Source organism: Girardinichthys multiradiatus, chromosome 20, assembly GCF_021462225.1.
Source record: "Girardinichthys multiradiatus isolate DD_20200921_A chromosome 20, DD_fGirMul_XY1, whole genome shotgun sequence".
In the NCBI taxonomy this organism is placed as follows: domain Eukaryota; kingdom Metazoa; phylum Chordata; class Actinopteri; order Cyprinodontiformes; family Goodeidae; genus Girardinichthys; species Girardinichthys multiradiatus.
In genome coordinates this window covers 49,732,894-49,756,923 of record NC_061812.1, presented here as the reverse complement: position 1 = coordinate 49,756,923, position 24,030 = coordinate 49,732,894, and the positions used below count along the sequence as shown (strand labels likewise).

The window sequence follows — 24,030 nt, the reverse complement described above, 5'->3', positions numbered from 1 at the left end:
TTGAATGACAGCATGCGGCTAAACATGTCGTCACTGTTCAGATCGGGGAGGGGACCAGAGAAAATTAGTACGACATTGTTATGTCAAATTTACACACCGAAGCAACACTAACTTAGGTGACCTCCGATTGGCGTAACCAAGTGTCATTACAGCCAGTGTGAATAACAATCTTACTGTATTTATGCTTATCCTTAGCCAGCAGTTTCAGGTAGGATTTGATGTCGCCCGTTCTGGCCCCTGGCAGACATTTGACTATGGTCGCTGGTGTCTCTAGTGCCACGTTTCTGACTATGGAGCTGCCAATTACCAGAGTCGGCTTCTCAGTCAGTGTGTCATGAGTGGGAAAAATCTGTTACAAACGTGGACGGGTTGGTGGTGTCCTGTGGACTGGGATCTAGGACTATGCTTTCTGCGTACCATCACATAGCCAGCCTGAGGTCCCGGCTCATTCCTCAGGAGTGACTAAACATCTGACACACAGAGCATTAGGGAGGAGGAGACTCAGATGGTCTATATACTTTATAGTTTTTTTGCTTATTGTTTTATTGGTAATAACTATACAGGTCCTTCTCAAAATATTAGCATATTGTGATAAAGTTCATTATTTTCCATAATGTAATGATGAAATTTTAACATTCATATATTTTAGATTCATTGCACACTAACTGAAATATTTCAGGTCTTTTATTGTCTTAATACGGATGATTTTGGCATACAGCTCATGAAAACCCAAAATTCCTATCTCACAAAATTAGCATATCATTAAAAGGGTCTCTAAACGAGCTATGAACCTAATCATCTGAATCAACGAGTTAACTCTAAACACCTGCAAAAGATTCCTGAGGCCTTTAAAACTCCCAGCCTGGTTCATCACTCAAAACCCCAATCATGGGTAAGACTGCCGACCTGACTGCTGTCCAGAAGGCCACTATTGACACCCTCAAGCAAGAGGGTAAGACACAGAAAGAAATTTCTGAACGAATAGGCTGTTCCCAGAGTGCTGTATCAAGGCACCTCAGTGGGAAGTCTGTGGGAAGGAAAAAGTGTGGCAGAAAACGCTGCACAACGAGAAGAGGTGACCGGACCCTGAGGAAGGTTGTGGAGAAGGGCCGATTCCAGACCTTGGAGGACCTGCGGAAGCAGTGGACTGAGTCTGGAGTAGAAACATCCAGAGCCACCGTGCACAGGCGTGTGCAGGAAATGGGCTACAGGTGCCGCATTCCCCAGGTCAAGCCACTTTTGAACCAGAAACAGCGGCAGAAGCGCCTGACCTTGGCTACAGAGAAGCAGCACTGGACAGTTGCTCAGTGGTCCAAAGTACTTTTTTTGAATGAAAGCAAATTCTGCATGTCATTCGGAAATCAAGGTGCCAGAGTCTGGAGGAAGACTGGGGAGAAGGAAATGCCAAAATGCCAGAAGTCCAGTGTCAAGTACCCACAGTCAGTGATGGTCTGGGGTGCTGTGTCAGCTGCTGGTGTTGGTCCACTGTGTTTTATCAAGGGCAGGGTCAATGCAGCTAGCTATCAGGAGATTTTGGAGCACTTCATGCTTCCATCTGCTGAAAAGCTTTATGGAGATGAAGATTTCATTTTTCAGCACGACCTGGCACCTGCTCACAGTGCCAAAACCACTGGTAAATGGTTTACTGACCATGGTATCACTGTGCTCAATTGGCCTGCCAACTCTCCTGACCTGAACCCCATAGAGAATCTGTGGGATATTGTGAAGAGAACGTTGAGAGACTCAAGACCCAACACTCTGGATGAGCTAAAGGCCGCTATCGAAGCATCCTGGGCCTCCATAAGACCTCAGCAGTGCCACAGGCTGATTGCCTCCATGCCACGCCGCATTGAAGCAGTCATTTCTGCCAAAGGATTCCCGACCAAGTATTGAGTGCATAACTGTACATGATTATTTGAAGGTTGACGTTTTTTGTATTAAAAACACTTTTCTTTTATTGGTCGGATGAAATATGCTAATTTTGTGAGATAGGAATTTTGGGTTTTCATGAGCTGTATGCCAAAATCATCCGTATTAAGACAATAAAAGACCTGAAATATTTCAGTTAGTGTGCAATGAATGTAAAATATATGAATCTTAAATGTTTATCATGACATTATGGAAAATAATGAACTTTATCACAATATGCTAATATTTTGAGAAGGACCTGTATATTTATGTTCTCATATTGCTACAGGTAACTGTACAAATGTTTGTACTAGTGTTTACAGAGCATCTTTCATGTATTAGTCTTATTAGTGTCTGGCTATGTTGCAGAGGAGCAATTCATCACAGATGGGAACATTGTGGAAGCCCGCGAAGCCACAGAAGAGGATCTGCTGGTGGTTCACACTAAAAGCTACATCAATAGATTAAAGGTACATTCTTTCTCTGTCAGCATGGCATTTGTTTCACCTGACTGTTTTTTTTACTTCTTTCTCAAATCAGTGTCAGCTGTATCTTAATAACTTATAAAGTAACAGCCTGAACTAAAGCCTGAGCCTATTGGCACACAGTTGTGTTCTTTCGCATACTAAAAACCCAACTATTATGCATATATTATGAAAAGTTGTCATCTTCATGCTGTTACATGCTTTTCAGCATTCTCCTTTTTCTGATGTAGTGGTCGTTTGTTGTGGCAACAATCACTGAAATCCCACCTCTGCTCTTTTTGCCCAACCCATTGGTTCAGCGGAAGGTGCTGAGACCTTTACGGACCCAAACAGGAGGAACAATAATGGTAGGTCTCTAGCAGCCTTGTTCAGCTGTAATACTCAAGTTTTTTTTCCATTTTCTTTCTCCCTTTTGCACTTGTTTTTTGGGAAGATTTGATCAAATTGATTAACAGTGATGATCCCTAATACAATGCATGTCCCGGCTTTGGGCCTCTTATGGGGCCTCTTTAGAATAATCTATAGAGTACTGGATTACAAGAAAACATTAGCTGCAGCACTAGTCTAATGTTGATCAAATAAAGAGACATACTGTGACAATTGTACAAGTGTCGTTAAAAATGGTTAAAACAAAACATTAAAATCTATGCATATTTCATTCAAATTAAATTCAAATTAAAAAAATATGGAATGGTCGATTTAAATGGGTATACAAGTTATTTAGAATGTGACTGCCCCTGAAAGACAACATATACAGCACTATTAGACTCTCAGCGAACTATTGTGTACCTGACAAGAGCGAAGCACATGAACCTCCCAGTATGAATAGGGGTGGGTTCTTCTCTTTATGTGCAGAATGCATATATGGTGAGGCTGTCAGCGAGGAGTGCTACATTGTGCTTAAAAGGATTAGTTACCATTACTTCCTGAACATCTTTTATTAACAGCTGAACACTGGAACTGGAGTCACTGTAGGAAATTAATGAAATACTGCAGCAGTGTGTGCTACAGTATGCTAATGAGCTTAAATGTGCAAATATGAACTTTACAAAATTAACACCAAACATGGGTGTGGTGATTATATGTATTATGAAAGTCTTCTGTGCAGTTAGTGCACTCAGTGGGGGAACTGCTCCATTTGTTGGCGTAATTCAGCTTCCCAATATGTGAAAGTAAACTAGATCTTGAAATACAGATTGAAAGCACTGCTTATGAGGTTTCCTGCAGTAATGTTAAAAACAATTTTATTTGCCCCGCTCAAGGTGGCAGCAGGTTGGAGTGGCTCTGTTACTTTTTTTATTCTGATTATTTCTTTTTAGCAGCACAAACTCCTCTTGTGGTGGATAAAATTTATATTTTTTGAATGATTATCCTCTCCAGTGTGGGATGCTGTGCAGCTGGAAGGATTTTTGCTGATAACGTTTTTCTTTTGGACATTTGTTATGATTTGTCACCATGGCAACGGGGTTGTTGTTACAGCCGGGAGCAGCTAAATAATATCTCAAAAGCTCAAATAATACTTCAACTACAACCCCAAATCCTTGATGAGTTGAAAAGGAGGCGCTGTGGATGCAGAGCAGGAGCAGAGAAGAGAGAGAAGGAGGAAGTTCAAACCATCTCTTCCATTGATCATGATGAGCAATGTGAGATCGTTGGGAAACAAATTGGATGATCTCCAAGCCCTACAAAGGACCCAGCCAGAGTATCAGGATGCAGTATTATGTGTTTCACTGAGACATGGGTGCAGGATCATATCCCTGACTCAAGCGTCTCTCTGTTAGGCTTTCTGACCATATGAGCAGACAAAGATTTAAAGAGGAGCGGCAAATGTAATGGAGGTGGACTAGCAGTACTTGTGAACAGCAGATGGTGTAATCCAGGACATGTTACTGTCATGTGACATTTCTGCAGTCAAGATATTGAACAGTTAGCTGTACGTTATCATCCATATTATTTACCCAGAGAGTTCACCAGTGTAATTTTGGCAACAGTATATGTTGGGACCCAACCATGGATTTCAACATTAAACTCCGGTATAGACTTTCCTGAACTTTCAAAATTAATTGCATTTAACTGACTTCCAGCAACTGAGGAAGGGGGGTAGCATCAGATTTCCCATGATGCCACTGTCTGAATAAGAGCACCCCCTCTCAAACAAGCCAACCTCTTCCACACGGCCTTCAAGAGGGACCGGATAGGGGAGACAAGCGCACTGATGTCTCTTTGCTGGCAAACAGACATAAACTCTTCAACTGGATCCAAGGATGTCATACGATCATATGCAAGGTTAAGTACAAATGAAATACTGTCTGTGTATACGGTATTTTCATTCATGATTGGGGAAATTAAGGTGTAAGAATTGCTTACTTTCTCTCTGAGGCCTGCAGAAGCAAACTGTCCCAAAGAAGTTCGCTACAGAGACGCGGTCTCTATGAAGCCGAGCGGAGCGGTCTCCCAGTCTGGAAGGAAGACAGAAGAGATCCCATCACCGTGGTTACGGTAAGGTGCAGTGTGGTTGGCGGACAGAACGGGACGTCCTTCATCCACAGCCGCGGACGTTAGCTAGAAGCTAACCGTTTGTTCACAGACCAGCCGACAGAACAGCTACCACTCCCCACAGCTAAGGAGGTTACCTGTAGCTAACCGTTTAAAGACTGTGGACGTTTCTTCAAACTTCGCCGCCTTGGACAACGTTCCTCACCACAGTTCATGAGTTTAAGTGTTTGGGCAGAATAACATAGAAGTGATTTAGATTGAAATGATCTAAACGTTTTTCATTTTATGAAGTTTGGTTTTGTTTGTGTTGAACTCAGCTTTCTTGGTGCTAGCAGACTATCTGCAGCACACGTGCTCAGGTTGTGTTCTTTGTATGTTTTCAAAGTTAAGACACACTTTATTAAATGGTGATTTTAAACAGAAGCGCTTATGCATTTTAACCCTTTTATTAACCCTTGTATTTTAAATGTATGTGTTTGATTCTGGTGCTAAGTTAGCAGCTTCTTTGTTAGCTTCAACTGCTAACAGGTAAGGACAGTGCCTGCTGCCAAATAATATTTACCCAGAAAGGTTTAGTTTTCAATCCAGTAAATAATGTGTCCCTAACATCATTTTACTAAATTTGATAACTAAGTAAACACCATTAAGCCTATTTCTCCAGAAAGATTTGGCTCTTTTCCAAAATATGTCCTTAAATGTTTTACCATTCCCTTAATAATATTTCTTTAAATATTATTTCAATAAATAAAGGCAGCTAATTAGACACCGTTGAGAAATGGTCATCCAGAAGGTTGGTTTTATTCAGCAGATCATTATTTAAAACATTATTTTATTAAAATAATGTTTTATCTGATCTTGCATTGTGAACGGTTGTCTACAGGTATGCTAATTATTGCCTAAGTTAGTTCCAAGACTAACTTAACTTCAATTCCAGATTCTTCAAGATAATCCTTGGTTCTCAAACGTAAACATTGCATGGTAATGTTGCATCACTCTTTTGGTCATGGTTTCAAGCATCTTTAATAAACTTGTTTATATTGTACATAGTCCATTAGTCTTCCTTATTCTTTAATTCTGCCTGGTAGTTTAGTTGGATTGTTTTAGCATAGTAAAGTTTGTTGATTGAAATATGTTTGACTTTGAGTTGACTTATTTTTGTTAATAAATTCTTGTATTTTAAGAAATTGTGTAAATTCATTCCATATATGTGCAGAGTTTATGCTGTTCAATAATGTCAGAGCTCGTCTCACACCTTTCTATTTTGTCCTAATACCATCGCCTTACTGGGCTGGTATTCACAGGACAACCCTTAACAGACCGAAATAGTATTTGATAAAATATAAAAATATTAAATAATATTCTCAGATTCATAATCCCAACATATACGTTCCACCTTTAGCTTTTGCCGACACTGCATGTCTGTTGATTTTAACCATGCTTCACTCTCTGCTACACCTCCAACATTTTAGCTGTGTGTCTGCTGCTCTACCAGAGAAAATGTTACATTTGTTTTATGCAAATGTCAAAGACTCATACATCTCTAAAACAAGACCTCCTCTAGGCAAATCAAATCACAATGTTGTTTTTCTCTGCTTGAAATATAAGCCCTTGTTCAGAGGTGACCTGTAATAGAAAAACTGTGAGAAGATGGTCACAGGAAGCTGAAGAAGCCCTGTGAGGTTGCTTTGAGGCTACAGACATGGATGCACTTGGCCAGCCACATGGAGAAGACATCAATGCCATGACTGAGTGTGTATAAACTTTTGTGAACGGTGAGATGCTTCCCCAATAACAAACCCAGTAATCACCAGCAACCTGATGGACCTGGTTAACAATTTTTTTTGAGGAGTATACAGAAGCAACTTAAAGTCAAGATATGAGCCAGCAACGAGGTGTACAAGAAGAAGCTGGAGAGCAAGCTACAGCAAAATAATATCAGAGATCTGTGGTCAGGGATGAAGGAGATCACAGGCTTCAAGCAGAAGGATGATCAGACCGATGGATCTCTGGACAGAGCCAATGAACTGAACACATTCTTCAAAATGTTCAGTTCAGAAACAAGCTCAGCATCTTTCTCTCCTGCTCATAGACCTGTTGCCCTGACATCTCACATCATGAAGGTCCTAGAGAGACTCCTGTTGGCCCACCTGAGTAAGCAAACAATGAACCATCAGGACCCCCTTCAGTTTGCTTATTGCTGTGGAGTTGGAGTTGAAGATGCCATCATACACCTGCTTCAACAAACCCACTGTCATCTGGACAAAGCCAGTAGCACTGTGAGGATCATGTTCTTTGATTTCTCCAGTGCATTTAATACAATCCAACCTGATTTGCTTTGTCAGAAACTCCAGAAGACTCAGGTGGAGGCCTCAACAATCTCCTGGATCAAAGACTACCTGACAAACAGACCACAGTTTGTGAGACTGAAGGGTTATGAGTCTAACCAGGTAGTCAGCAGCACAGGAGCACCACAGGGAACTGTACTCTCACCATTCCTTTTCACTCTGTACACCTCAGACTTCCAGTACAAGACAGACTCCTGTCATCTGCAGAAATACTCGGATGATTCTGCAGTCGTGGGGTGGATCAGAGATGGACAAGAAGCTGAGTACAGGAAGGTGGTGGACCGCTTTGTGGCATGGTGTGGAAACAATCATCTCATTTTGAACGTGACTAAAACAAAGGAGATGATTGTAGATTTTAAGAGAAACAGGAATAAGTCAAAAACTATTTCTATCGTGGAAGAAGAAGTGGAGGTGGTGGAGGAGTATAAATACCTCGGTGTTCACCTGGACAATAGACTAGAGTGGAGATGCAACTGTGAAGCCATCTACAAGAAGGGACAGAGCAGACTGTACTTCTTGAGGAAGCTTAGGTCCTTCAGTGTTTGCAGCAAGATGCTGCATATCTTCTATAAGTCTGTTGTGGAGAGTGTGATCTCTTCTACCATCATCTGCTGGGGAAGCAGCATCAGAGCCAGGGACTTAAAAAAGCTCAACAAGCTGATAAAGAAGGCTGGCTCTGTTCTGGGGACTCCTCTGGAACCTCTGGAGATCATTGTGGAAAGACGGATTCTTCATAAAATGAAGAACATTATGGAGAACCCTGAGCATCCTCTTCATGAGACTGTCCTACAACAACAGAGTGTCTTCAGTCAGAGGCTTCTTCAGATCTGTTGTAAGACGGAGCGCTACAGGAGATCCTTCCTGCCCACAGCCATCAGCATCTACAACGGCTCTTTGAAGAAACCTTCATAATATGAGCTATAACAACATTTAATTTCCCTTTGGGATTAATAAAGTATTTTTGAATTGAATTGATAGCCAAACAGACATCCCACCCTCCTTTGACCCACAGCTGTCCTGTAACCCCTCAAATGTCTTTTTTTCCACCTCAGCCATGGACCCTTCTGCTTCTACATGTTTGCCTTCAACCATATCAGAAGATGCTGATGCTCCCTCTGCCTCCCCTTTCCATCTGTGTGTCTCAAGAAGTCAGGTGAAGAGACAACTGGAAAGACTGAACCGGAACAAGGTTGCAGGTCCAGATTGTGTCAGCCCTAGAGTCCTGAAAGTCTGTGCAGAGCAACTCTGTGGGATTCTGCAGCACCTCTAACCTTAGCCTGGCCCAGATGAAGGTTCCAGTGTTGTTGAAGACCTCTTGTCCAGTTCCGGTACCAAAAAAAAACTCACCCATAAGTCCTCAATGACTAAAGACCTGTTGCCCTGACATCCCACATCATAGAGGTCCTAGAGAGACTCCTGTTGGCCCACCTGAATAAGCAAACAATAAACTATCAGGACCCCCTTCAGAGCGCTACAGGAGATCCTTCCTGCCCACAGCCATCAGCATCTACAACGGCTCTTTGAAGAAACCTACATAATATGAGCTATAACAACATTTAATTTCCCTTTGGGATTAATAAAGTATTTTTGAATTGAATTGCTTATTGCTGTGGAGTTGGAGTTGAAGGAGCCCCACAGGGAACTGTACTCTCACCATTCATTTTCACTCTGTACACCTCAGACTTCCAGTACAAGACACACTCCTGTTATCTGCGGAAATACTCAGATGATTCTGCAGTCGTAGGGTGGATCAGAGAAGGACAAGAAGCTGAGTACAGGAAGCTGGTGGAACGCTTTGTGGCTTGGTGTGGAAACAATCATCTCATCTTGAACGTGAATAAAACAAAGAGATGATTGTAGATTTAAAGAGAAACAGGAATAGGTCAGACACTTATTTCCATCAAGGGAGAAGAGGTGGAGGTGGTGGAGGAGTATAAATACCTCGGGGTTCACCGGGACAACAGACTGGAATGGAGATGCAACTGTGAAGCCATCTATATGAAGGGACAGAGCAGGCTGTACTTCTTGAGGAAGCTAGGTCCTTCAGTGTTTGCCGCAAGATGCTGCATATCTTCTATAAATCTGTTGTGAAGAGTGTGATCTCTTCTACCATCATCTCCTGGGTTAGCAGCATCAGAGCCAGGGACTTAAAAAAGCTTGGCAAGCTAATAAAGAAGGGGGGCTCTGTTCTGGGGACCCTCTGGAACCTCTGGAGATCATTGTGCAAAGAAGGGTGCTTCATAAAATGAGGAACATTATGGAGAACCCTGGGCTTCCTCTTCATGAGACTGTTGTACAACAGAGAGTCTTCAGTCAGAGGCTACTTCAGATCTGCTGTAAGACAGACTGCTACAGGAGATCATTTTTGCCCATAGCCATCAGATTCTACAATGGCTCTTTGACGAAACCTTCATAATATGAGCTACAGCAACCTTTAATTTGCCTTCGGGATTAGTAAAGTATTTTTGAATTGAATTTATTTCAACTTATTTTATTCAGCTTTTTTCATCTTTGGATGGCAATAGAAAATAAAATGCATAAATCAGATACCCCATAATCACCAGAAACTAATCAGGGCTGGCTCCCATACTGTCTGCTTAGAAAAAGATTGGCCCTTGAGAAGATTAAGTTGATTTTGTTGTTTTGCTTGTACTAGATGCAAGAGCAAGTGAGATCAGATGTGGCTTTTGTTTCACCCAGAGCTGTATACTCTGAGTCTGGGGTGTGATGGAGATGAAATTTAAGAGCTATTGTAAGATATTCTTCTTTTCCCTTAGACAAAGTGGAGTGTCACAGCCATGGCCTGGTGTGAGCATACATGCTAATGAGTGTTATAACTCTTCCACCAGAGAGCCATATTGGCATTTTCACACAATGTATTCCCATGAGCTCTATTATAGACTTGTCATGTTTTATACATAGAAGAAAAGCACTCCATTAGGTACAGGAAAGAAACTGTGTTCTGTCTGACTGCCTGCAATTTATCTATATATATTTTTAGCTCATTTCATTAGAACACTGTTGCAGGTTGAAGAGTGAGGGGAAAACCAGTTTCTAAAAATAACTTGCTTAAAAAGTGATTTATTTATTTATTACGTATATTTATGTAGCAAAACAATTTAAAGTTTCAGTTTAAACTGTAAGATGCTTTCTTAACATAGCTGGGTTTAAAAATATTATAATATTATAATATTATTATAAACTCACGTTTTGTCAACACTTTATTTAACCTATTCAGTTAACACATGGTGACTCAGCCTGATCACATGGCAGCAACTTTATGCACTAAGGGAGGGCACACTGGGAGCACCGCATTGCTGTGCGCCTTGTCACTCATATGAATGACGCCTTTAATACACATTAGAAGAGTCAAAAGACTGGTCAAAATCAGTTATCCATTTATGCAACCGGGTAGCATAGTCTACCACCAGAAACAAAAAAACGTCCTACTACACCGGAATGAATTGTTTCTGCATTTGGATTGGCTGGGCGGTAACGATGGAGCTGAGCTGGTTGGGGCTGTCGTTGCAGTGGTGGTGACCTTGTGTATTTGTTTGTTTGTGGAGCATGGTGAGGGCTGCCAGCCCCGGGTGCGCACCCCCCTCCCAGGGACTACATGTTGGGTGAGTTGGTCCCATCTTGGTGCGAGGGATCCAGTGTGGGTATGGAGCCAGACTAGGGTAATTTTCCTGTCTGTATGTCCTGGAACTTAAGGAGTTTCCCTGACGGATCTGCTAAGGTGTAGTTATTTGTGTAGAGGGAGAAAAGGAGTGGGGAGAGAACACACCCTGGAGGTGGCTCTGGTGCTGATGGTTCTTGAGCGGGAGAAGATGCTTCCCATCCTCGCCTGCTGCTCCTGATAAGTTAGGAATCTGGTGATCTACTGACAAGTAGAGGCCGGCACTATGAGCTGGATAAGTTTCTGATGGAAGATGTCTGGGTTGATGGTGTTGAAGGCTGAGCTGAAGTCTACAAACAAAATACTTGCATATGTCTGTAGTTGGTCAAGGTGACATAGGATGAAGTGTAGACTGCATTTGACTGCATTGTCTGCTGACTCGTTTGCCCGGTAAGCAAAAGATTTCATGGCCGCAGATGTCGGAGCAACAGTCCTCTTGTCATTTAATCCTGTTGTGGTGCATTTCTTGGGGACCAGGATGATGGTGGAGCATTTAAAACAGGAGGGATCATCATACAGCTCTGGAGACTTGTTAAAGACATGAGTGAAGATGGGGGTTAGTTGGTCAGTGCAGGTTTTTAGGCAGAGAGAAGAGACACCATCAGGACCCGGAGCTTTCTGTCCATTCAGATTCTGGAAGACCCTATTAACATCTTCTTTGATCTTCAGTGCAGGCAGGGGAGAGAGGAGAGGGTTGTAGATTTATTGGTGGGAGATGCAGGTAGGTGTGGGAATGATGTGTTTAAGGCTGGTAATCAAACCTACAGGAGAAACAATTCATATCCTCAGGGCAATAGTCTGCAAACTCCTCCACACTGAAGTACTGTTGTCAGCTGAGAAGCTGTTTTTTTTTTCACTGTAGGATCATTTTGCTACTTTGATCTCCTCTGCATCTCTGTTGCAACCTGCTGATGACACACTGTGACACTCTAAGCTCAGTGGCCACTTCCGTCAGAGAACATCTTATTTGAAGCCTTGCAATGGTGAGGTACTGGTGACCAGCTGTTCGGTGTCACGGTGACACAGTTGGTAGCACCCTGGGTTTGAATCCTGGCCTGGGGTCTTTCTGCATGGAGCTTGTTCTAAGGCAAAAACATGGCTGTTAGGTTAATTGGTCTCTCTAAATTATCCTTAGGTATGAGTGTGTATGGTTGTTTGTTCTCTGTGTGTGTGTGTGTGTGTGTGTGTGTGTGTGTGTGTGTGTGTGTGTGTGTGTGTGTGTGTGTGTGTGTGTGTGTGATGGACCTGTCCAGGGTATACCCAGAGTCCCAGTCAGTGAACGCTGGAGATATGCACCAGCCCCTAATGATCCTGCAATGATGAAGTGGGTCTAGATAATAAATGTATGGATGAATGGATTTGTATACTGACTGAATTTTCTTCTGCAGGCTGGAAAGCTGGCTGTTGAGCGAGGATGGGCTATAAATGTAGGTGAGTTTTCAGTAGAGACATGGATTCTTCTTATTTTCAGCTCTCATTTCGTCAGGTTTCAAATTTATAACACTATTTAAATTTATTAAATGTTATCAGTGGCTGAATACAGTTTACCAGGATTTTCTTTATTTAAAAACAAAGAACAGATGTTATAATGGATACTTGAGGGTATTTAGCTCTGAAACACAGCAAAGTCAAGTTAGTCTAGTTGCTAATACAATGATGATGTGAAATGAATCAGTGCAGATCAAAAACCCAAGTTTGATCACCTTGTTGGCGGTGGCAAGGACTGCTGAACAGGCATGACCAGCAGGGCCTGAAACCTACCTATCTTTGAGCAACGTGGTCGAAAAAAAAAGAAAAAAGGAGAGAAAACTAAAGAAAAGTAAGAAATTCATAGCCACATCCTTTCAATGAATGCATCACTGTGTCTAAATAGCTAACAAAAATTAGCAAGCAGGTTAATTTAGAAATGCATTGGGTGTTGCTTTGTCGGCTTTTCGGGGATGACGCTCACCTGTGGGGGCGTGCCCATGTGCTGTGGGGAGGGGCCGGGGTGGGGGATTGGTGTCCAGCACCGGACCAGGTTCAGGTGCTGGGGCGGTCTGCCTGTCTCCACCCCCGCAGGAAAGGTGACCATGAGGTATCGGCACCTGGACCTGGGAGTAGAGTATGTATATATACAGTACAGACCAAAGGTTTGGACCCACCTTCTCATTCAAAGAGTTTTCTTTATTTTCATGACTATGAATATTGTAGTTTCACACTGAAGGCATCAAAACTATGAATTAACACATGTGGAATTATATACTGAACAAAACAGTGTGAAACAATTGAAAATATGTCTTATATTCTAGGTTCTTCAAAGTAGCCACCTTTTGCTTTGATTACTGCTCCACATACTCTTGGCATTCTGTTGATGAGCTTCAAGAGGTAGTCACCTGAAATGGTTTTCCAACAGTCTTGATGGAGTTCCCAGAGATGCTTAGCACTTGTTGGCCCTTTTGCCTTCACTCTGCGGTCCAGCTCACCCCAAACCATCTCGATTGGGTTCAGGTCCGGTAACTCTGGAGGCCAGGTCATCTGGCGCAGCACCCCATCACTCTCCTTCTTGGTCAAGTAGCCCTTACACAGCCTGGAGGTGTGTTTGGGGTCATTGTCCTGTTGAAAAATAAATGATGGTCCAACTAAACGCAAACCGGATGGAATAGCATGCCGCTGCAAGATGCTGTGGTAGCCATGCTGGTTCAGTATGCCTTCAATTTTGAATAAATCCCCAACAGTGTCACCAGCAAAGCACCCCCACACCATCACACCTCCTCCTCCATGCTTCACGGTGGGAACCAGGCATGTAGAGTCCATCCGTTCACCTCTTCTGCGCCGCACAAAGACACGGTGGTTGGAACCAAAGATTTCAAACTTGGACTCATCAGACCAAAGCACAGATTTCCACTGGTCTAATGTCCATTCCTTGTGTTCTTTAGCCCAAACAAGTCTCTTCTGCTTGTTGCCTGTCCTCAGCAGTGGTTTCCTAGCAGCTATTTGACCATGAAGCCCTGATTCACACAGTCTCCTCTTAACAGTTGTTCTAGAGATGTGTCTGCTGCTAGAACTCTGTGTGGCATTGACCTGTTCTCTAATCTGAGCTGCTGTTAGCCTGCGATTTCTGAGGCTGGTGACTCGGATGAACTTATTGTCCGCAGCAGAGGTGACTCTTGGTCCTCCTTTCCTGGGGCGGTCCTCATGTGAGCCAGTTCCTTTGTAGCGCTAGATGGTTTTTGCGACTGCACTTGGGGACACTTTCAAAGTTTTCCCAATTGTTCAGACTGATTGACCTTCATTTCTTAAAGTAATGATGGCCACTCGTTTTTCTTTACTTAGCTGCTTTTTTCTTGCCATAATACAAATTCTAACAGTCTATTCAGTAGGACTATCAGCTGTGTACTGTATCCACCTCCTTCACAACACAACTGATGATCCAAACCCATTTATAAGGCTTGAAATCCCACTTATTAAACCTGACAGGGCACACCTGTGAAGTGAAAACCGTTTCAGGTGACTACCTTTTGAAGCTCATCAACAGAATGCCAAGTGTGTGCGTAGCAGTAATCAAAGCAAAAGGTTGCTACTTTGAAGAACCTAGAATATAAGACATATTTTCAGTTGTTTCACAATTTTTTGTTCAGTATATAATTCCACATGTGTTAATTCATAGTTTTGATGCCTTCAGTGTGAAGCTACAATATTCACAGTCATGAAAATAAAGAAAACTCTTTGAATGAGAAGGTGTGTCCAAACTTTTTTTCTGTACTGTATGTATACAGGGGTTGGACAATGAAACTGAAAAACCTAGTTTTAGACCACAATAATTTATTAGTATGGTGTAGGGCCTCCTTTTGCGGCCAATACAGCATCAATGCGTTTTGGGAATGACATATACAAGTCCTGCACAGTGGTCAGAGGGATTTTAAGCCATTCTTCTTGCAGGATAGTGTCCAGGTCACTACGTGATACTGGTGGAGGAAAACGTTTCCTGACTCGCTCCTCCAAAACACCCCAAAGTGGCTCAATAATATTTAGATCTGGTGACTGCGCAGGCCATGGGAGATGTTCAACTTCACTTTCATGTTCATCAAACCAATCTTTCACCAGTCTTGCTGTGTGTATTGGTGCATTGTCATCCTGATACACGGCACCGCCTTCAGGATACAATGTTTGAACCATTGGATGCACATGGTCCTCAAGAATGGTTCGGTAGTCCTTGGCAGTGACGCACCCATCTAGCACAAGTATTGGGCCAAGGGAATGCCATGATATGGTAGCACAAACCATCACTGATCCACGCCCATGCTTCACTCTGGGCATGCAACAGTCTGGGTGGTACGCTTCTTTGGGGCTTCTCCACACCGTAACTCTCCCGAATGTGGGGAAAACAGTAAAGGTGGACTCATCATAGAACAATACATGTTTCATATTGTCCACAGCCCAAGATTTGCGCTCCTTGCATGATTGAAACTGACGTTTGGCATTGGCATAAGTGACCAAAGGTTTGGCTATAGCAGCCCGGCCGTGTATATTGACCATGTGGAGCTCCCGACGGACAGTTCTGGTGGAAACAGGAGAGTTGAGGTGCACATTTAATTCTGCCGTGATTTGGGCAGCCATGGTTTTATGCTTTTTGGATACAATCCGGGTTAGCACCCAAATATCCTTTTCAGACAGCTTCCTCTTGCGTCTACAGTTAATCCTGTTGGATGTGGTTCGTCCTTCTTGGTGGTATGCTGACATTACCCTGGATACCGTGGCTCTTGATACATCACAAAGACTTGCTGTCTTGGTCACAGATGCGCCAGCAAGACAAGGACTAACAATTTGTCCTCTTTTGAACTCTGGTATGTCACCCATAATGTTGTGTGCATTTTAATATTTTGAGCAAAACTGTGCTCATACCCTGCTTATTGAACCTTCACACTCTGCTCTTACTGGTGCAATGTGCAGTCAACGAAGACTGGCTACCAGGCTGGTCCAATTTAGCCATGAATCCTCCCACACTAAAATGACAGGTGTTTCAGTTTCATTGTCCAACCCCTGTATATATATATACAAGAAGAAAAAAAAATCCTCACTGAGAACAAAGTTACCAGAGTCAAACTCCTTGTTTGTCTGTAGTAATTTGGCATTAAAGCTATCTTATCTGATTCTAAAATATATATATATATATATCCTTGGCATTTGAATAAACAAATCGAACATTTTGCATTTTGTTTAGAGCAGCTGACAAACTGTTGAAAGTGTAGCAGAGAGTGAAGCGTGATTAAAATCAGCCGATATTGCCACAAACACATTGTGGTGTTTGGTCTAAGTCTTAGTAACACCTGAGCTGTTGAGATCACGTGAAGTATAGGCAACATCAGATGTTGGTACGTAAGTGGTTGCCAAAATAATACAGGTGAACTCTATAGGTACAATTCATGGATGAAAACTTACTGCTAAGACTTCAATATTCAGGCTGCAGAGACAACACTTCACAGTAACGTCCTGGATTGCACCATCTGTTCACAAGCACTGCTAGTCCACCTCCTTTGCTTTTGCCACTCCTCTTTAAATGTCCGTCTGCTTGTATGATCAGATAGTCCATCAGAGAGATGTTGGAGTCGGGGATATGATCCTGCAGTCATGTCTCAGTGAAATACTTAATACTGCATTTTGATACTCTGGCTGTTTCCTTGTTAGGGCTTGGAGTTCATCCACATTTTTCTCAGTGATCTCACATTGCCCATCATAATAGTTGGAAGAGAGATTTTGAACTTCCTCTGTTTTCTCCCTGGTTAGCTCCTGCTTTGCATCCACTGTGCCTCCTTTTTAACTCATCTGGGATTTGGGGCTGTAGTTGAGGTGTTATTTGAACTTTTAAGATGTTAACCAGCTGCTCTTGTAACCTATGGTTGTGCATCATAACAAATGTCCAAAAGTAAAACAGTGTCCACAAACGTCCTAGCTGTAAAACATCCAATACTGGAGGGAATAATCATTCAAAAAAGCTATTTTTACATCTATAAACAGAGGAATTAGTTTTTTCAAAAGAATATCTCAGCTTGTTTAATAGCCCTGACACCAACCCTTGTTCTTTTTTTACCAGGAGGAGGCTTCCACCACTGCTCCAGTGACAAGGGAGGGGGCTTTTGTGCTTATGCTGACATCACGTTGGCCATCAGGGTGAGGCTCAAACAAACACTGGTCATTTTACTATGACAATAGAAGTAACTCTCAATCAAATTCAGCCATGAGCCATTTTATCAGAGAATATATTTACAAACAAATTAAAAGACTACCTCTGATAAATATAAAATGCATTTTATGATTAAAATTTGATGTAGTACGTCTATGTATCACCAATTCCTGAAGAAGTAATGCTAAGGTATTAAGGCTGTTATGGTTTGCGAGATAGAACCCCAGAATGCAGACGAGCAGGCAGCGTGATGGTAAGTGAAAAAAACAAATTTAATAAAAAACAAAAACTCACTCTAAAAAGAGGCAGGAACAAAACAACGAACGTGTAGACAGAACAGGCAAAAAACAGACTTGGCCAGGCTGGTCGAGACACGCGTGACGTGACTACAGGACAAGAGCAATATCTGAATAATGTTTCCGCAATGAACAATTGAACAGGAGTGTATACAGTGCCTTGCGAAAGTATTCAGCCCCCTTGAACTGGTCAACTTTTTGCCACATTTCAGGCTTCAAACATAGAGATATAAAATTCAAATTTTTTGTGAAGAATCAACAAGTGGGACACAATCGTGAAGTGGAATGAAGTTTATTGGATGTGTCAAACTTTTTTAACAAATAAAAAACTGAAAAGTGGTGTGTGCAATATTATTCGGCCCCCTTGCGTTAATACTTTGTAACGCCACCCTTTGCTGCAATTACAGCTGCAAGTCTCTTGGGGTATGTCTCTATCAGTTTTGCACAGAGAGACTGAAATTCTTGCTCATTCTTCCTTGCAAAACAGCTGGAGCTCAGTGAGGTTGGATGGAGAGCGTTCGTGAACAGCAGTCTTCGGCTCTTTCCACAGATTCTGGATTGGATTGAGGTCTGGACTTTGACTTGGCCATTCCAACACCTGGATACATTTATTTGTGAACCATTCCATTGTAGATTTGGCTTTATGTTTAGGATCATTGTCTTGTTGGAAGATAAATCTCCGTCCCAGTCTCAGGTCTCTTGCAGACTCCAACAGGTTTTCTTCCAGAATGGTCCTGTATTTGGCCCCATCCATCTTCCCATCAATTTTGACCATCTTCCCTGTCCCTGCTGACGAAAAGCAGGCCCAAACCATGATGCTGCCACCACCATGTTTGACAGTGGGGATGGTGTGTTCAGGGTGATGAGCTGTGTTGCTTTTACGCCAAACATATCATTTTGCATTGCGGCCAAACAGTTCGATTTTGGTTTCATCTGACCTGAGCACCTTCTTCCACATGTTTGGTGTGTCTCCCAGGTGGCTTGTGGCAAACTTTAAACAAGACTTTTTATGGATACCTTTGAGAAATGGCTTTCTTCTTGCAACTCTTCCATAAAGGCCAGATTTGTGCAGTGTCTGACTGATTGTTGTCCTATGGACAGAATCTCCCACCTCAGCTGTAGATCTCTGCAGTTCATCCAGAGTGATCATGGGCCTCTTGGCTGCATCTCTGATCAGTCTTCTCCTTGTTCCAGATGAAAGTTTAGAGGGACGGCCGGGTCTTGGTAGATTTGCAGTGGTCCAATACTCCTTCCATTTCAATATGATTGCTTGCACAGTGCTCCTTGGGATGTTTAAAGCTTGGGAAATCTTTTTGTATCCAAATCCAGCTTTAAACTTCTCCACAACAGTATCTCGGACCTGCCTGGTGCGTTCCTTGGTCTTCATGATGCTCTCTGCGCTTTGAACAGAACCCTGAGACTATCACAGAGCAGGTACATTTATACGGAGACTTGATTACACACAGGTGGATTCTATTTATCATCATCAGTCATTTGGGACAACATTGGATCATTTAGAGATCCTCACTGAACTTCTGGACTGAGTTTGCTGCACTGAAAGTAAAGGGGCCGAATAATATTGCACGCCCCACTTTCAATTTTTTATCTGTTAAAAAAGTTTGACACATCCAATAAATTTCATTCCACTTCACGATTGTGTCCCACTTGTTGTTGATTCTTCAAAAAAATTTTGAATTTTATATCTTTATGTTTGAAGCCTGAAATGTGGCAAAAGGTTGAAAAGTTCAAGGGGGCCGAGTACTTTCACAAGGCACTGTAACTATGTGTTATTATGGGGGCCGAATACTTTCGCAAGGCACTGAATATGGAGAGTACACCAGGTGGAGCTAGGAGACAGATTAGTTTGGAGCAGGTGAACCGGATAAAGATAATTAACAGACAGAACAGAACGTGGCTGGAGCAAGAACAGAGACTCTTGAATACAAACAAAAACTAAAGCATGACCAGAACCAAAAACCAAACTTGACAAAACACGAACAAGACTAAAACATGACCAGCAAAATAATAAACAGAAGCATGATTCAAAAACTGTGAGAGAAATATAAGAAAAACCCAGAAACCAAACAACATCAAATCAACACAAAGGCATATCCAATTATATATAACACACAGCCATATTCTATAGTCATATCCAAAGCCGTTTTACAGACAGGAAACGTGTTTTGTTGATCTGAAAATCTTTAATTATGTAGAAGAAAAACATGAATACAGCAAACCTTTATTTTTATAGAACAGTCAAACTGCAGTGCTGAAATCATATAGAGTTCAAGCACTGTGCACATGTGCAATGTAGTACCTTCAGCCTCCACACATCTCCAATACTCAGTTCAGTTGAATTTAGTTTCATAAATCACCAAATTACAACAAATGTCAAGTGAAGGCACTTGACAACTTAGTTATATCATATTATCATATTTAGATTTAAGTACATAAAATCCATTCATCCATCCATTCATCCATCTATATTCTATACCCAGGCATACCTGGGTATAGACAACCTGTAGGGTTGCAGGGAGCCTATCTCCAGCAGCCATTGGGCAAAAGACAGTAGACGCCCCATGCACACACTAACTCCTAAAATAACTTTAGAAAGACCAATTAATGTAACATTCTTGTTTTCGTACTGTGAGAGGAAGCAGGAGAGAACCCATACAGAAAGGCTCCATGCTCGGGTTTGAACCCAGGACCTTCTCACTGCATGCAACAGTGTTGCATACAGTCCAGTACAATCCCAGTTATAGCTCAGTAAAATCAGTTATCGTTTAAAGTTGATACGTTTTCTGTCTACGGAAGCCAAGCTGATTGCATCAAATATGAAAGATTCAGATATACTATCTGATATGAAATATTAATAACATAATTGATAATTAGTCATGGTTATTTTAAAACTGATGTATTTCACCAACATTACGATATATCAGACATAGAATTAAGTTCTGGAAACCCATTTTAATCACTGAAATTTTGCCTCTAAATCAGAGTTAATTAGTAAAACTAAGAATGAGCAATTTATATGATGTCATTACTCATTAACATTCCTTATTTTATATTATGAATTTACCAGGTAAAAATAAGAAAATATTTTTTATATGTTGATTGACAGGACTTTTACTCTTTTCTAATTAAACAAATAGTAATAATGTTTTCACACCTAAAAGTTTGCAGGGAAACCTTTTTACAAGTCTTGAAGCAGCTAAAAATGTTGAATATTGCCTTGTGTTGCTGTGAAAGAGGAATGACTGAAATGTTCACATGAAGCTATCACCAGTTTTTAAAGGAAACTATATTTTTATTTTTTTATTTTTCTTTGCTCAGTTTCTCTTTGAGAGAGTGGAAGGCATCTCCAGAGCCACCATCATTGACCTTGATGCTCATCAGGTAAGTAAATACATTACCTCTTCTCTCATATTGATAACCAGCCTTCTCTCCTTTTACCACCACTAAAATCAATGAGCTTCTGTGTGATCAAAGTTGACCATAATCTTCATATTCAGTGGAATGTAATTATTTTTGAGTGCTTCCAGCCAGTGAGTTGAATAGAAACCTAAACCTATGAGAACTTTTCTTCTTTGTGCGTTTGGTCTTTCTGGCACTGCTATCGTTTTTATACTGAACAGCCCCTTAATGTGATGGAGGGGTTTGAGTGCTAGCATGATGACGGAGGTGATGTCGTCGGGGGCAAAAATGTCCCTGGTCGGGTTTCCCATGTCAAACAGGCTCTGGGTTACAGGCAGACAAAGCGCGGTTCAGAAGCCTTCAAGAAAACGAAGAGAATGAGGCATGAGACATCGGCCAGAAGATGGGGCCCCAATCTGAGGCCAGCCCAAGCCCAAAAGAGTTACACGAGAACATCCCCCGCTGGACCCACCACCTGCAGGGAAAAAAATGAGGGTTTAGTGCTAAGATCAGGCACTTAGACTGGTTTTGGGGATGTCGAATGCCACCTCACTGGGGGGAAAGGAGCCCGAGCCTGTTGCTGATCCATCTGCCCTTAAAGCAGAAGGACAATAATGTTTTCAATGAATGCTTTCAATGAAAGCATTATTGTATTGTTTCGAGGGTATTAGGATATTAAAGCTTGACATTCCCTAAACATCTTAAATTTTGATGAGAAGAAAACCGAGGTAATAATGTTTGGACCAAGTGGCTCAACCTCTGTTGATCTGGGACACCTGACAGTATATTTTAACAAACTTTCACTGATTTGTGTTTTAAATTGGACAGTCAAATTAGCAAAGTTGCAGGGTTTTATCACTTAAGGAAATTCTTTGAAACAAATATAATTATAATGCTTTTTGTTGTTCTTTAGATTATTGTAATGGACTTTATATTGGAATGAGTCAGTCCTTGCTCTGCAGATGGTTCAGAACACTGCTGCACGTCTTTTAACGCGTCCTCCAAAACAGGACACCACCCCTGTTCTGGCCTCACTCCACTGGTTGCCTATGCATTTTAGAGTTCATTTAAAATTTTTGTTTGTTTTTAAATGTTCGCATGACCTTGCCCGCCATACCTCTCTGAGCTTCTTCATCCCTACTTACCTTCTCGGCCCCTCAGGCTGGCCTAACTTCAATTCCTGCAGGTAGCTTGGTATAGAAGGAAGCTCAGAGGGTGCAGGGCCTTCTCTATTGCTTCTCTTCAATTGTGGAATAACCTACCACTGCACATTAGAGAGGCTCCTTCACTGCATACATTAAAAACTCATCTTAAAACTAAGGATGGGTACCGAATTCGGTACTTTTATAGGTACCGACCAATTTCCGTCGGTACTACTGAGTGCCGATTTATGTAAAATCAAACGGTACCATGTTTCGGTAACTAAAGGCATCATTGTGACACTGAGAGTGGAAGAGTGGCCAATTTTCCATGCCGGACATGAACGCAGCATTGCATGCACAAGAGCGTAATGACGTCAGTAGCCGCTGGTACAGTCAAAGCAAGCAGGGCTGATACATAGAAAGCACTCAAAAGTATGGCTCCACTTTTCAAAGATTACACTCGCTGCAATATTTGTGATACAATGTGCAAGGTCAGCGGCAGAAATACTTCTAATCTGAGGAAGCACCTGCAGCGTTTCCCCTCCACCATTCAAGGGGGACGACCCGTCCTGCCAACCAGACCGCCCGCCCCCCAAGAGGATCCCAGCATGTAGTACTAGTATGTTTTAACAGTTAATGTCATTCGTTTTAATAGAATTAAAACGATAGGAGTACACAAAATAGCCCAAGTGTTTCATGCCCTGCCTCTGACATGCAGCTAAAGTCCAGTCATTACCGAATAAAAGGTTCTGATCTGGCTTGGCTGTCGGAGGTATAATTATCCCCCTGGATCTATAAGACTGAGCTTGGTAATTAAATACATACATGATAGATAGACAAAAGAAAGAAATAGATGGAAAGAGACAGACAGATATAAGGTGTGATAAAGAGACAGAAAGATGGAGAGAGTTAAAGAAAGAAAGAAGATAGATATAAACATAATATGTAAATACAGCAGGTAGAATATAAATATTTCAGTTCTTTTTCCCATAAGCATGTTCTCTCGAATATGTAGACAGCTTAAACAGGCTGCAGTCAGAGGAAACCATGGGCCCAGCCATTTATATATTCTTTTGAGTGTGTGTGTGTATACACACTGACCTGGTTAAGCACAACATTTTTGTCAAGGCTGAAAAGACAATTTTCACCTGCATTCAGCACCATTAGCACGCCGGCATTCGTTAGCGACTCGTAGTCTGCAGCCAGCATCATGGCGGGGTTTTAATCTGTGCATTACACTGTGTAGTCAGCTAAAGGTTTTAATGTGGAAGAAATGTTTGAAACAACTGCGATGTTACAATAAAAACAGCTGGATGTTGTTTTGATATATTCATTTAAGTTTATATATATAAAGAATTAAAAATGTTTGAGATTTTATCATTAAACTAATTAACATTTATTACTACATAAACGGTACTGAAAACTGGTACCGTTGAGTACCGGTATCAATTCCCAGGTACCGAGTATCGGTACGGTATCGGTTCAAATGTGAAAGGTACCCATCCCTACTTAAAATCCATTTTTATTCTTTGGCTTTTAGTGAGACTTAGTTTGACCATGTTTGTTTTCTGTGGTTAAATCTTTTTTTGTTTTTATGCCTTATTTATATATGCATTTTCTTTTAATGAATGTTTATAGTTTGCAGTTATGTGCAACACTTTGTTTTAGCTGTGGTTGTTTTAAAGTGCTTTAAAAATAATGTTAGTCTGTTATGGGAGGTCGAGAGATACCGGCTAGAATAGTCTGGCTCACCTCCCCGCACAGCCTGAGATCTGGAACCCATGTAGAGGCAAAGATGACATAGTATTATGAAAATAGGATCATTTTCATTTGTTTCATGAAATGACAATGTATACATCTGTTTTATATAGGAAAGGTAACCCTAAATGACTTCTGTTGTGATCTACGTTAGTCAGAAAAAAAATGTGACATCATTAACTTGACCGTCTGGTGGGTGGATGGGGTCACTGAAGGTGCGGGATGCGTCTCCAATATAACAAAAGGTGAAATCATGTAATACAAATGTCTGAAGGCGTGTCTCATTTCTGTGTTTTACTACCAATGAGTTGTTTGTCTTTATGTCTGGGGTCTTTTAAACC

The 24,030-nt window shown here is 41.6% G+C and overlaps 1 protein-coding gene across 8 annotated transcripts in view; it reads left to right on the top strand.

The window, feature by feature from the left end:
* hdac11 (histone deacetylase 11) overlaps positions 1 to 24,030 on the top strand; it is a 48,875-nt gene that overhangs the window by 8,339 nt on the left and 16,506 nt on the right. For 5 of the 8 annotated variants that reach the window (XM_047347943.1, XM_047347941.1, XM_047347942.1 and 2 more), the window contains exons 4-8: positions 2,260 to 2,378; positions 2,624 to 2,740; positions 12,302 to 12,344; positions 16,987 to 17,063; positions 20,709 to 20,771. In XM_047347943.1, the coding sequence (XP_047203899.1) occupies positions 2,260 to 2,378; positions 2,624 to 2,740; positions 12,302 to 12,344; positions 16,987 to 17,063; positions 20,709 to 20,771 (419 nt within the window). The remainder of the gene's footprint in view (positions 1 to 2,259; positions 2,379 to 2,623; positions 2,741 to 12,301; positions 12,345 to 16,986; positions 17,064 to 20,708; positions 20,772 to 24,030) is intronic. The other 3 variants (XM_047347945.1, XM_047347946.1, XM_047347944.1) reach the window with 3 other exon arrangements.